Source organism: Podarcis vaucheri (genome assembly GCF_965113315.1).
Source record: "Podarcis vaucheri genome assembly, chromosome: 13".
NCBI classification, from domain to species: Eukaryota; Metazoa; Chordata; class Lepidosauria; order Squamata; family Lacertidae; genus Podarcis; species Podarcis vaucheri.
This window is the reverse complement of record NC_138751.1, coordinates 24394861-24409710: the sequence shown is the minus strand read 5'-3', so window position 1 is coordinate 24409710 and position 14850 is coordinate 24394861. Positions and strand designations below refer to the sequence as shown.

The 14850-nt window shown below is 47.7% G+C and overlaps 1 protein-coding gene across 3 annotated transcripts; it reads left to right on the top strand.

Moving 5' to 3' along the window:
• Positions 1 to 6140: 6140 nt before the first annotated feature.
• On the top strand, positions 6141 to 14691 carry LOC309517385 (uncharacterized protein). Of its 3 annotated transcripts, none has more exons than XM_082196614.1 (4): positions 6141 to 6343; positions 7334 to 7495; positions 10625 to 11377; positions 12678 to 14691. In XM_082196614.1, the coding sequence occupies exons 3-4, from the start codon at positions 10658 to 10660 to the stop codon at positions 13491 to 13493; spliced, it is 1536 nt and encodes a 511-aa protein (XP_082052740.1). In that variant the 5' UTR covers positions 6141 to 6343; positions 7334 to 7495; positions 10625 to 10657; the 3' UTR covers positions 13494 to 14691. The 3 variants fall into 3 exon arrangements, with proteins under 3 accessions (XP_082052740.1, XP_082052741.1, XP_082052742.1); XM_082196615.1 differs by lacking the exon at positions 6141 to 6343 and adding an exon at positions 6382 to 6791; XM_082196616.1 differs by lacking the exon at positions 6141 to 6343 and adding an exon at positions 6804 to 7085.
• The last annotated feature ends 159 nt before the right edge of the window (positions 14692 to 14850 follow it).

Genomic DNA, 14850 nt, shown 5'->3' with positions numbered 1-14850 from the left:
GCTGGGGCAATCCAGTCAGATGTGAGGGGTAGTAAAATTATCATTATGGAATGGGACGTCCCTATTTTCATCGGAGAAACGTTGGAGGGTATGAGGCAGGATGGCTCTTTCTCCACACTTGCAGGCCACAAAAGCAGCCCCTCACCCCCACAGATCTCTCTCCACAAAAGATGGCAGCCTATGGGGCTGGGAGAGCTTGGCCACTGTAGTCCAGGCATTGGTGAATCCAAGACTAGATTACTGCAATGTACTCTAGGTGTGGAGTTTCCCTTGCACTTGGTCTGGAAATGGCAGTTAGTGCAGAATGATTGTTAGCGTGGTCAGCATATAACACCCATGCTCAAAGATCCGCTAGTTTGTTGCCAGATTCTGGGGGTGGGCAGTAAGGTTTTGGAGGGGACACAGTTGTGTGTGCCCTACAGCCTGTGTTTCGTTGCCTTAGCTAGCTGGCTGACTTCAGTTGTGGCAAAGACAGCAGCCCTGTCACCAGTATCAAAGTAGGGTTCAATTTACAGCTTAGTCAGCTTATGTGTGTGGAAGGTGAGTTGAGAGGCACCTTTGCTTCATGCAGCAAAACGTCTTGAGCCAGCCCTGACTAAAGGCTTCTTGTACTGCTTTCAATAGAATTTAGCCACTTCTGGAAAATCTCCTAGCAGCTGCTGTCAGATTGTCCAATCTCACACTGGGAAATGTCCCTTATGCAAGAGAATTGGGATCTCATGTTCACTGAAAGGCAATCCACACATGGAAATGCAGTTCTAGTGTTCTGGCTGGGCCAAGTTTTGAACCTCAGAAAACCTCTGTTAGCGTCATCTTAACAACTCATATGTCGGATTTTTCAACCTGCGTTTTCACTAGTGAGAATTAGAAGCTCCTTTGGCCTGTGGAGTTTCTTACTTGTAAACACTCCTAAGGCAAAATAGGAAGCGGAAGATAATTCCCAGACCATCAGTTTATTGTATCGGATGCAGTTTTTAAAAATAACCTTTGAATTTCAGAACTTGTGATTTCACAGAACATTTGAGGATCTCTTGTGAAAAACTGAGTGAATCTCTGTGGTACTTTGAATTGTTTGCTCCACTGGCAACGGCAAGGCCTGGCCAAGAGGCCACCCTCTGTTGCCTTGACCCCTGGCCAGTTCTCTCTTGCTGTAGGGTGACCCTTGCCTTGCCAACTGCATTCCTGGAGGTCAATAGCCCAGAAGGGGCAGAGGTTGCCGTATGCAGCCAGCATGGCGGGGACAAGGCCTCTGTCTCCTGGATTACCCCTGTATGTTATTTTCTCTGCCCTTTTGCCGGCCATGAAGGCAGCACGTGGAGATTGCTAACTGTGGCTGGTTAATGAGGCCAGGAAATCTAGGACTTTTGGGCGCCTCTGTCCCTTGCATTAGTTCTATTATTGTTGTTATTTATATAGCTTTAGAGTAACAAAACCAAACAAAAAGCAGGTCCCTGCCCCAAAGCACTTACAGTTAGGGTTGGGCAAATCTAGCACTTTTGGTTTCCCCTCAGTTTCCCAGACCGAAATTCATTTCCACATAAGTTTGCATTTTTTAAAAAAGCTCCTCGTGAAAAATTAATTGCATTTTAGTAAGAACTCCCTCTAATAAGCAGATCTGAATGCAATTTTGATAGACAACATTTTCCAATAATACAATGCATTTGGTATGACATTTTCACTAATACATGCATATTTATGCACACTTGACCCCAGTGTATGCATTTTTGTATGCAATGTCTCAGGAAGCACAATGCAACATTTGGAGATGTGCATATTTTGAAGGTTGCCTGTGTTTCAGTTCTCATTAGTTTTGGAAAGTTTAAATTAGGTAGATTTGCCTTTAAACACAAACATAATTTAATTTCTCTTGCGCCCCTAATTATGGTCCACAGTTTACTGTGAGGGAGGCAACAGAAGGGGGTGGGGAGATGGAAGCAAAGGTCAAGTGGGAAAACCTATCCAGGCAGTGCAGCATCGGAAGCCTAGTTTCAGTACAGAATGAGGACTAAGGGGTTGTGCCAAAGGTGTCATAGAAAAGGGACTTGTGCTGATTGCCACAAAGTTGGGAGGGAGTGACTGGCCCCCCGAGTTGGCCCAGGACCTGCTGCCTGAAATGAAAGGCAAGATGTCCCTGCACTGGGGCGTAGCTAGCTGCTCTGGCACCTGGAGTGGCAGGGGTGGGCTGTGGCCGTCCTCCCAGGGGGGCACCGCGGCGATCCACCCAGGGGGACGCCATGGCAAGCTGCCCATGGAGTCCGCCTGGCAGACGCAAGCCCCACACTCCTATTTTGGGCAGTGCAGAGCCCTGAGCCACCGCGTCACTCCCAGGAGAGACGTGTGGCTCGGGTGTGCTGCAGGCCAGGCCCCACAGTAAGTGCCACCCCCTGCAGAGTACCATTTTGTCACCCCCTCAGGGATGACACCTGGGGGGACTTGCACCCCCTGCACCCCCCCTTCCTATGTCCCTGGCCCCACACCCATTCCATGTACAGAAGCTGACAGATTTCCTCCTCTGCAAACTTTGCAAGACATTTGTAGCTATGCAAAACCTGAGGTGCTTCGGATAGCAGACCACGCTTCACAGGAAGAAAAAAAGACAAAACAGGCACCTGATGCTTATACATAGATACACATTGTTATAAATGGGTAGCTCGGGCTGTAATGTGCCAAAGGGAGAAGTGGGTGGTCTTGCCTTCTGGCAGGGAATGGTTGGACTGTTGAATTTGTGGCAGAAAAGATACCTAGAATGAAGCCTGTCTGCAATCTATGCACATACACAGAGAGGGAGAGAGAGAGGAGACAAGTAGCCCTTGCAATATTTCCTAGGTGTGGAGATGCTGGCTGCAATTAGGAGGGAAATGCACTCTGTATATGCACATAAGCAACCATTTTCTAATACTAAAACTATTCCAAGGTTGATCCTAAGCCTTGGCTTGAAGCAAACTCTGCTGACCTTGAAAGCCTTTTCCACCTTTTGTGAGGCCCACTAAAAGTACTTGGGGGTTTTTTGTTTTGTTTTTGGCATGCTGAACAAAGTTCCCCATGGAGTATTGTGTAACTAAATGTTGGCTCCATCCTCATCGCAACCTCCAAGTCTCCATGGTGACCATGGCTGTCTCCCCACCTCTCTTTGGTGAGTTGTCATGGAGATTCCTTTAAAAACTCAGGGGAACTGAAGTGTTCCAGCCAGTCCTTCCTTGAAGCTCAGGGCAGGGTGAAACATAAAATCCTGTGGGGAGTTACTGTCAGCTTTTCCACTGAGACTTTGTAGGAAAACATACTTGGGTTGTGTAAATGCAAGGCAGCCACTCTTCCCATTTACCTGAGGCAGTCCCTGTCTTCTGATAGTCAAATACTATCCCTTTCTGACAGAGATTTTATTTATTTAACTCAGGTATTCATTCATTCCACATTGCATTAACACCTCTACATCCAAAAAACACCCAAGTCATTTACTGAAAAAGAAAATTAATGGATGTCTTTTAATGTTGTTATGTGCACTAAAGAGGGTGTTCACCTGTTCTACTTTACAGAGGACAGTCCTCAGTTTGGAGTCCTGACCAGTTCAATGTTGTGTACACACCATACATTCAAGGTACTTTCCCCCCACAAAAAAAGAATCCTGGGAACTGTGGTTTGTTATGGGTGCTGGGGATTGTAGCTCTGGGGTGATAAACTATAGTTCCTATGAGACTTTAAACATATGCTAGGTATGCTGCCTCAACTTGGTTTAGAGAGAAAAAGCTATCAGAAAGCCTTCAAGTTGGTCATCAACAGTTGGCATCTAGCAGCAGACTGAAAATGAGGCACTTCTAGGGTGACCTAGTCATCCACCTACATCTACCTTTGCTCCAGTACCAAAGCATGAACCCACAGTTCTGCCGCCCGCCCCCCCATCCTCCCTGGTGTAAGGTATTGCATTTTTATGAACGTTAAAGTTCATCTATTCATATGAATTAGTGTATGCACATTTTATTGAAATCATCTTTGGCCCTCTTTTTCAGGGATGGAAGGGTAGGATATATACCGGTAGCTACAGCTGTTCTTGGATTGAGCTATCTGTGAAATGGTAACCTCATGGTTGGATTACTGCAATGCACTCTAGGTGGGGGGGGCTACTCTGGAATCATAGAATTGTAAAGTTGGGAGGGACCCTGTGGATCATCTATTTAAACCCTCTGCAATGCAGGAATACGCAGCTGTCCCATATGGGGATCAAACCTGCAACCTTGTCACTATCAGCACCATGTTCTAACCAACTGAGCTATCCAGAAGAAGTTGTTCTGGAGGCTACAGCTGGTACAGAAAGCAGCAGCTAGGTTGCTTGTGGGTGGGTGGGTGGGACATTGGATAGAACACATTTGCTATCCCAATCCCGCAATGGCCGTAGCTATATATCCTGCCTTTCCTCTGGAAGAAGCCCAGGGTGACAAGCACATCAACAATAAAGCATATATTTTTATAAAAGCATTCTGAAAACAGTTACATTCTAAAAAGCTTAAAACATTCTCTGAACCAGTGATCTCAGGGTTGCCAGGAACAGTGTTTCATGCCAGGGAATTTTCGATTTCCTCCTGAAAGTCAATAATGTAAATAATGAGGGAGACAGATGCACCTCACCAGAGGAGGACATATCAAAAATAGGGAACAACAGGTCAATGCCAACCATGCAATCACCAGCAGCAGTGGCATCACCATGAAGCTTTATTTGGTTGGCACTTAGGTCCTAAGCCATTTAGGGCTCCATCTGCTACTACTACTACCTTTAATTGGGCCCAGTAGCTCACTGGCAGCTAGTGCATTGCTTTCAGGACCGGTGACACCTGATCTCACTGGATCCCACCCTAGTTTCAGCCTCCAGACTATCTTCAAGGGCAGGCCCACAAACACACGGTCTTAGCTGGTATAAAAAAAAGCTTTCCTATGTTCCTGAATTTGGCCCATGACCAGCATGGTAATGCAAATCAATGCTATACGGCATTTTCTTATAGTGTGGACGGCTAAAATCTCTGTTATTATCAATTAAAAAACAACCAGAGTGACATTCTCAGTTTTAACCAGATCTATTACTGAGAGACTAGCTTCTCTTCCAAGGTTCGAAACATTCTTCTCCCGGGAACATTTACAGCCTTGTTGACATTGCTGAGGCAATGAACACAACTCAGGGACTGTGTTTACTACCTCCGGTTAGTGTACTTGGCATCTGAACAGCTCCAGCTTCTTCCATCTAAGGAAGGTGCTATCTGTGGCCCTATGGCCCTAAGCTACTAAAGGTAATGGGGCCCTTTATATGTCCAACTATCCTTTGTCAACAACAAATTGTCATGTTTTTTTGTGTTGACTATATGCTATATGGTAATTTATGGACCTAATAGGTATCTAAAGCCATTTGCCACTGTTGCTGTATGTAGGTTTTATTTGATTTGTTTTTTCTCTTATATTTTGGAAATGTACATCCAGGTTTTTTCCCCCTTTACATTTTTTTTGGGGGGGGCAAGAGAGTTGGGCCCTAAGCTATAGCTTGTTTAGCTTATACGTAAATCTGGCCCTGTCGGACTACAATGCTCATCAGCCCTTGACCATGAGCCACGCTGGTTTCATGTAAAGGAAATTCCGAATAAACATCAGGAAGAGCTTTCTGACAATAAGAGCTGTTGGACAGTCTCCCTTAGGAAGTGCTGGCTTCTCCTTCCTTGGAGGTTTCCAAGCAGAGGCTGGATGGCCATCTGCCATGGATGCTTTAGCTGAGATTCCTGCATTGCTGGGGGCTGGACTAGATGACTCTGGGGGTCCCTTCCAACTGTAAAATTCTATGATGGAAGGGGGGAGAGGGAGTAGGTCAGTTCCCCCCCCCCGCTTAATTGATCAGAAGACGCAACACATAATTTGCATCACAATGCCCACTAACGGGGGGGTGCTCAAATATTTTACTGGGGCGGGGCTAAGGGCGCCTCGACGTTGGCTCCTGGGTAGCAAAGAAAGGGGCGACCAGCGGCGCGGGAGAAAGAGGGAAGAGAAGTTACTGGGTGCTTGATCCATTGCGGAATCCAATGCGGAGCGGGAGGGGGCAGCGAGACGGTGCATGCGCACTTGCGATGGAAAGCAAGCGGGGTGTGTATGTTGGGGGGGGGGTTGCTAAGACATGCCCCAGCGTTGCTGCTGCAGCTGCCGCCGCCTGGAAGTGCTGCCGGGTCTGCAGAGAGGAAGAGGAGGGCGGCCCAGCTCTTGGTGCGATCGCGTGTCCGCCAGGAAGGGGTCGGGTTGGGGGAGCTCCGAAGCGGCGCCGGCGCGAAAGGGGCGGAGGAAGGAGGAGCGAGACAGAGGAGGCGGGCGGCTCCGCAGGGTGAGTCGCGGCAAGGCTCGCCGCCCCCCTCTCTCCCGACTCCCGCAAGCAGGCAGGCAGGCAGGCGAGGAAGGGGTTCGCGCCACCCCACCCTAGGGCGCCCACAGAGGGAGGCGGTGCAGCCCCTCTCGGGCGCGGCTCCGTGAACCCAGATCCCCAAAGGCTGCCAGTGCTCCCGTGGCAACCCCTGAGCCATCCTCGAGGGGGAGGGTCAGAAGGGAGAGAACCTCCCCCCAGAGGTGGAAGGAGGGACGTGGGATCCTTGGCTTGCCCCATGGAGGAAGTGGGGAACCTGATTTTATTTTATTTTAGCAACGCCGAGGTGGTCCGTCTGCCTCCTCTGCCTTCCGCCCCCATTTTCCTTCTTAGCAGTGGATTCAGACGTGCTACACACAGTTTGTGAAACAGAATACGAGAATTCCAATCGCTTCCCTCAACTCAGCGGGATGTAATGCCATTTGATCTGCCATCCTCACTTCCTTACCTAAATAAAAGAAAAAAGGCAGGATAGAATTGGGATGGGAGGGGGTAACATTTTTTAATAAACCAACATACCAACAAACAGAAGTAGCAAAATCAATCACCATATGCTGTAGGTTCTGTCTTGCGGTACTGTGCTCTCCACCTTGAACCTAGTAAACCTCCCAAATGTTATTTGAGGTGTCACCTGCTGAGTTAATTTCAGCAGGTCTTGCTGAAATCCAGTAGTCCCAGGGGTATTTTGAATTTCTGTGCCTTCAAGGTAGGGCTGTTTTGTCTGCCAGTCATTCTCAAAGGTGAAGCCGCTTAGGGCATTTGCCCATAGTAGATTGATGGATATATATACTTTTTCTAAGATGATTGGAGCATGGGTTACATTCCATATATTGTGGTGAATTTCCTGTGGTTGGGTGGTGGGCAGTGTCATCAGTAGACAACACCACGTTGCATGTGTTTGTGTGGCCTCCAGAGTCATATCTTTTATTGTTTTCTCCTGTTTTTTGTGTGTAGGGTCAAGGAGACCAGTTAACTCCCAGCATTGTTCTTTGTTGGATTAGTTATTGAAGAGATGGCCCATACTGCTGCCAACTGCCATTTTGAAAGGATGATAGTGACAGGATCCACACTCCCATTTCACTCGCCGATAGTCTTAATATGAAGACCTTCATTTAGGTAAGTATATGAAAATGTGGCAGATCACTTGACTCCTGAGGCTTCCGCCATTTTGGATGAAAGTAGCGACACTCCTTAATCCCAGGGGTATTGTTAGAAAGTGTCTGAGGGGACCCAAGCCCTGGGCCTGTTGTGGTGGGCCACAGATCCCATGTTCCTCCTCTCTCTTGTATAAAACTTTCCTTTTAAAAAAATAAATGCCTGTAGGTCAACTGGGCACCCTGCACATCTCAGTGCTGCTGAGACTCCAGCCATGTACCACCTTAATTTTCCAGACGCATTTATACATATAAGTTACCGGTAACATATTAACATTTTGTGCAAGTTTGTGTCATTGGACTGTGCCCCAAGTCCTTTAAATACCTAGTAGTGCCTCCCGTTAGCCTTTACTGCTTTGCGGCAGCCAGGTTTCATGATACTTGGAGAATTTGGAAATGCACAAGAATATTCGTAGAAACAGAAGGCACCCTTTCCCATAACGCAATCGCTAGTAGTTGTGGTTGGAAACTTGATTTTCCCCTTGCAGAAACACACACACAAACACTTGGAATATTTTCGTATGCACCGCGTATGTACTTTGTTGGCATTGTAAAGTGTCTTGGGAAATCAAGCTGTATTTCACACCCAACAAAACAGTATATCGTTCCAAGTTATGGAGTATATAACATCTCACAGGCACGCACTGTAGATATTAGGATGGCTTAGAACACGGCACAAAATTTACACAGAAAAGGTTTCTGTGCAGAGAATATATCGTTGACACAGGATTATTGTACAATGGTATATTTTGCTCTGCTTGGCCTTGCATGCTTGTGTTTTTCTAGTGCATGCAGTTGTGTTTACACTGTTGAATTTATCTTAATGCTGCCAGCATTTTCAGCTGTACACAGTTATTTCACATATATTCAATAAATGTTTTCTTTTTTTTTATAAAATTTTTATTGGGTTTTCACATTTTATATAGACAAAAACAAAAACACAAAAAAAAACAAATAAACACATAAACAAAGAAAAAAAGAAAACAACAACAAACATATATACTTTCCCGAAGATATTATTTCCTAACCCTGGTCATTGACTTCCCCCTACCCCCTCCCTTGCATCCCCATTTCCAAATTTATGTCAGCAAATTGGCATTTCCCTGTCCTAATATTAGTCCTTTTATAAAAGCAAACAAAATTAATTTTTTCTAAGTTGGACCTCAATTCCCTTCCATCGATTTCCCATTTTGTCTTGAATAATGATCTTTTTAACCAAATCGCATAATCATGAGTGTTGTTAGAACTTAATTTTTCCCTCCCTCCCATCCCCGGTTTGCGCCCCTTCCCAAAGCATGTCCAAAATAACAGTTCTTAGCCCGGGTTCCTCACGTCCGAGGCCCTCCAGTCTCTTTCAGTCCCTCTCCGCCGGTCTTGTTGGTAACCCTTTATGCCAGTCGTCACATCTCGAAAGAGTTCTTTCACCATCAATCCAAAGTCTCTTCCCATATTTGCAAACAGCTGCTGAAGAGTTTCCACAAGGCATGAATCTTGAAGGTAATCAAAGTCAGAGTCTATGTGGAGGCCCCAATTATATTTCTTTATTTTAAATTCCTTAATTTCATAGACTCCCAGGGCCTCCACTTTCGTCTTCCGCATCTTTCGTGAATTTATAGTAGATTTACTCCAATAATCTCCTTGTTTGTATTCCACAGGCATCAGCTTCTGCTCAATATTTTCCCACATCACTTCTTCTCTTTCTTGTTTTGTCTTCTCCTCTGCTTTTATTATCATTTCTAGTTCAGCTGTGGATTCTTTCTCATTGAGGTCCTCTTTACATTCAGCAGGACTACTTGTTTCAGAAGTCAAGGTCATCAATTGTTCACTCATAGCCGTAGTCTGCTCTTGTAAGATTCCCACCAAATAAAACATCCTTTCGATTTCTCCCAGTATCTTTCCATCCACAGCCATTGTAATTCCACAGAATTCCCTCTAGAGGGAATCTGGTTACTTAGTATTCTTTTCCCCAACAGTCCTCTGTCTTGTTATTGTTTCTTTATTTCCAACAATTTTAGATCAATTGTAGCTCTTTTTAATCCAGAGGTAACTTAGGTAGCAATTTTCCACTATTAACAGTCCGTTTGACAGCTTTGACAGCTGTCAAACTCTGCACTTCTTAAACCAGCTCCAAAGCAGGACGCTCCCGGGCCCGGGAGGGGGGGTTGTTTACAACAGAACATAAAACATCCAACACTCCTCTCTCCTGCTCAAAATTTCCAAATCTTGGAAGTTACTGTCTTTTTTAAAAACTCACCCTTTACAGGGTAGGCACTCCAGCTTAGTTCTTTTTTCGTTGCTCTAGATCGTCTGCAAGGTAGGGGGTGCGGACTTCCTTTTAGCACATCCCCCGATCGTCTCAAATTCAGTGGATAAATTTCTTAAAAGCCAAGTCCAAATTACTCACGGGTTGTTTTTTCAGCCGAATTTCAAGGAAGGAAGTCAGCGCTCTCCGGTCATGGCTCGCGGCTTCGCTCAGCAGAGGTAGCGATGGACTCTCAGTGCCGCGCCACCCCCCGTATCCCCTCCGCAGCCTTTAAAAAGGCTCTTCGCGAATCAGGGGGGGCGTTTAAGGCACCCACCGAGTCTTCAGTCCGCAGGCATTCCGCGCCTGCGGTTTTAAGGGTCCCCGTGTCGCCGGCACGGCAAAGACCCGTCCCCTGCTGAGCCGATTCCCTCCGGAGCTCGGAGGGAATCCGCCATTCCCAGATCGCGTCAACCCCGGAAGTCTCAATAAATGTTTTCCAATCTTCTCCAAACATATGTTCTTCTTGTTCTCTTATTCCATATGTTAAGTCTGCAAGCTGCACACATTCTGTCAACTTAAGCAGCCACTCTCCTTTGATTGGGACCTCACTTGTTTTCCATTTTTGGGCTAACAAAACACGGGCTGCAGTTGTGGCATACATAAATGACTATGATTTTGAGTTGTGTGTTCAACTTTTTACCAGGTGGTTTTGGGCAAGCCACCATCCCTCAGCCGTAGTCTTATCTTCAGTGATAACAACGCTGACCTACCAGACAGTGTGTGAAGTGCTTTGAATAGGAATAAAAACACTAGGCAAATTACTTGTTTTTTTGTCATTTCTTGTAGAGGAGTGGGCTCGTGAAGTTAGCAGCACCCACCATGGTGGACGTTCCCTCTTCTCCTGCCCATGAAGCGGATTTCTCACCATGTCGCATACCTGAGAACGGCTCTGAGGGATCTGAGCTGCCGGTATCCCTGGAGGACTGGAATGATGGTGAGAAGGAGCTGGACTTCGCCGGAAGCTCTGTAGGCCACTCTAGGAAAAAGCACTTTCTGTGTGTCTCATTGGAAGGCAAGGATGCCACCGCCGCCACCTCCAAGACTGAGGTGAGGGTGGCAGAACTGCAACACTCCTCCCTCTCCAGCCACAAGCCCCAGCAGTGTAGAAAACAAGGGTTTGTGGCCCAGGAGGTGGGCAGGCCTATAGGCAGCATGGAGGAAGCTGGGCCTTCCCATGGGAGGCATCTACGGTCTCAGGGTGCCTGCAAGAAGAAGGGAACTGCGGAGAATGGGCAGGAGGTGCGGGAGAATCTAGATGCCCAAGCTCCCTGCTCAGATGACGTGGTGCAGCTGATAAATGAAGATGGGGTGTATTCCTCAGCCAAGCTGGTGCCCACTACAAAGGTGGCGCTCTTGTCATGCCTGCCACAGCGTTTGGAGCACTGCAGAGGGGAGGATTTTGAGATCCGGGAGGTGATCGTGGACGAGAAGCCATTCCAGTGTGCCATCTGCGCCAAGGCTTTCAAGCGGGCATGGGAGCTGTTCAGCCATGAAGTGGTGCACAATGAGGAACGCCCTTTCTGCTGCCAACTGTGCCAGGTGAGGCGGGTGAAAGCAGGCAGGAAGCTAGAAATGGGAATGAAAGGAAAAACACACAGAGAAGTAAACCATTGGGTTTCCAGGATTAGCCTTTGGAGCAAGGTAAAAATCCAACTCGTATTTTGAGGCAGAGCTGCTGCCCATTGTTAGAAGGAACCCAAATGTATTGATTCATGCTTTCTGCTTTCCCGGACCTGTAAACACCATCTAGGGCAAAGAGTCTTTCCCTGCAGCATTTTCCTTGGGAGGAAATAGTAAGGGATGTATATGTGTGTGTTTGTGTTTTGTGCTCTTTATATTGCAATAACTAAGGGCCTCCATATGTTGCTGGACTGCAACTCCCACCATCTCTGACCACTGGCCATGGTGGTTGGGGCTGATGGGAGTTGTAGTCCAGCAACACCATTGTAAAGTTGCAGTTCTCATATATAACAATCAGCTGGGATGGAAGCAGTTCAGGTATTCTGATGGAATGGCAGCAGCTCAGGAAAGCCAAAGGCATTCTTTTCATTTTGGCAAACTGCTGGTAGCCACCAGTCATTCAAAAGCAATCAGAGCACTTTACATAAGGATGTTTCATGGTTAAAAAGGTAAAGGTAGAGGTACCCCTGCCCGTACGGGCCAGTCGTGTCCGACTCTGGGGTTGCGTGCTCATCTCACTTAAGAGGCCGGGAGCCAGCGCTGTCTGAAGACACTTCCGGATCACATGGCCAGCGTGACAAAGCTGCTCTGGCGAGCCAGCACCAGCGCAGCGCACGGAAACGCTGTTACCTTCCTGCTTTAAAGCAGTACCTATTTATCTACTTGCACTTAGGGGTGCTTTTGAACTGCTAGGTGGGCAGGACCTGGGACCAAACGACGGGAGCTCACCCCACCGCGGGGATTCAAACCGCCAACCATACGATCGGCAAGTCCTAGGCACTGAGGTTTTACCCACAGCGCCACCCGCGTCCCTGTAAAATGGTTTCATGGTTAAGCCATACAAAAATCCAAAGAGATGACCATCTTCTCTTTTCTTCTTTTTGTAAATAATTTTTTGTTAATTTTCCATTAATAACTTTCCAATTAATAACATACCAAATCATAACACAAATAATAAAGCCAATTATACATTCCAAATCAAATAGATGACCATCTTCTTTCTGTGTGGCTTAATCAATATGATAAATGACAAGAGGCAATTTGTGCAGAGGAGCAGGCACCGGAAATTATTCCTCTGTGTCCAGCAGGTGATCCCTGGGGGTTGCTGCGTGTGTGTCAGCCTGTTGCTTTCTGCCTCGCTTTCCCTCTCCCGCTCCAGGCCTCGTTCAAGCGCCATTCGGACTACAAGAGCCACGCCCTCGTGCACACGGAAGAGCGGCCCCATCGCTGCGAGCTCTGCGGGAAGCGTTTCAAGCGCGCCTCCAACCTCGCCGAGCACCGGCGCATCCACTCGGGGGAGCGCCCTCACCGCTGCACCGCCTGCACCAAGCGCTTCAAGACTCCCTACGAGCTGCAGAGGCACATGCTGACGCACTGTGCGGAGCGGCCCTTCGCCTGCACCGCCTGCGGGAAAGGCTTTGCCGCGACGGGGGCCCTCCTCCTGCACCAGCGGCAGCACTGCGATGACAAGCCCCACGTCTGCGGCATTTGCGGCAAGCGCTTCGCCTACGGACACAGCCTGCGCGTCCACGAGAGGGTGCACACCGGGGACCGCCCGTTCTCCTGCGTCCTCTGCGGCAAGGCCTTCAAGCAGTCCAACGCGCTGGCCTCTCACGAGCGGGTGCACACGGGGGAGCGGCCCTTTGCCTGCGCCACGTGCGGCAAGGCCTTCAAGCAGTCCTCGTACCTGGCCATCCATGCGCGGTCTCACACTGGCGAGCGCCCCTACGCCTGCGGGGTTTGCGGCAAGGCCTTTGCACGGCCCTCACTCCTCCTGCAGCACCAGCGCGTCCACAGCACTGAGCGGCCTCACCGGTGCCGGCACTGCAGCAAACTCTTCAAAGACTTGGCCTACCTGGCCGTGCACGAGAAGGTGCACACCGGCGAGACCCCGTACAAGTGCTCCATGTGCCAGAAGGGCTTTGCGCACCCGTCCAACCTCCTTCAGCACCAGCGAATCCACCGGGATGGATAGCAAGGGCGGACGCAAAGAATAATTTGTCATTCGGTGTAACTTTACGTTCCCCGACTAACAGAAACACAGCAGTTTCTGTTCACCTGTGCGCTCCAACCTGCATCAGCGCCACGCGTGCATGCTGCGGTGGACGGAGAGCATCACTTGCATGCCCTTTTGCACATTCCCCAAGCCATGCTCAAGTTTGCCTGGGCGTGCGTTGTTGTACACAAATGCACTATGATTCCCCGCCCCTGCAGCAGCACGAAAATAAATAGTAGCTGGAGTATGAGGAGCAGGGCTCCGTGTATTTCACACAAAATTGCACTCTCTGAGAATCTGTGCTGTAGCTTGGTTTTTCATCCCGCAGGCATGTTTCTAGTCCATAAGATTATAGAAATAATGTTGAAAACCATGCATGGTGCAGTTTTGCAAATCGGGGCCATAGGGCTGAACAGGAAATCTACAGGAGCTGCAGTGCTCTGGGTAACCCTTTGTCCTTTTCCTTAGCTAGCAAAAACAGAAGGCAATTGTGTAATATACCGTAAGCAAATGTATGCACATTGGCTTAATTTGCATAATGTGCTCCATTGACTATTTTTTAAAAGCACAGCCATGGTTCTGAGTATTGTTGTCTTATACCCTGATGGGCAGTATTGCTGACTTACCGCGCCTTGCATATTTGCAGGCGCTTACAGAACTTCCGAAAAAAGTAATTTGTGGATTCTTTCTATAAAAATGTGGGTCAATGCCAAGTCTCTCACAGTGTTGTGAGAGTGTGTTTGTGTGTGTATTGTATTATGCAGGGCCAGCCTTACCATTAGGTAGAGCAAAGCAGCTGTCTCAGGTAGCAGATGCTGGAGGTACCATGAGGCTTGCCATATGCCACCTAAGCTAGCCTGCTACCCTCAGGTGCAGTGCAGGATGCTGACCTGTCATCATTGTTGATGTAAGATTGACTTGCCAGGCCTGTCTGTATACAGAATGGGAGGGAGGAGGTCTTAACCTGTCTTCTCTATTGTAGCTTAGGCAGAATGGGCCTCCTTCCCTCTACCGCTGCCTTTGAGCAAGAGGTGGCGTTTGCAGTATTACAGAAATAAGCTAGGGAAAATGCCATCTATATGTTTAAATTGTGAACTGCCCTAAGAGCTACAGTTATAGGGTCGGAATACAAATAATAATAATAATTTCAATTAAAAAGCAATCCTCTTTTTATTTTCTTTATGTCTTGTGATTTCCACATGCATGTAGATTATTTGTGGGATGAAAAAATTCCTGTGCTCTATAGGGTAACCAAATTGAAAAGATCAGTGGATCTCATATCCATGAACTGGAGGTTGTCTGTTCACCATACTCTCACACATGAGATTCAGATGGT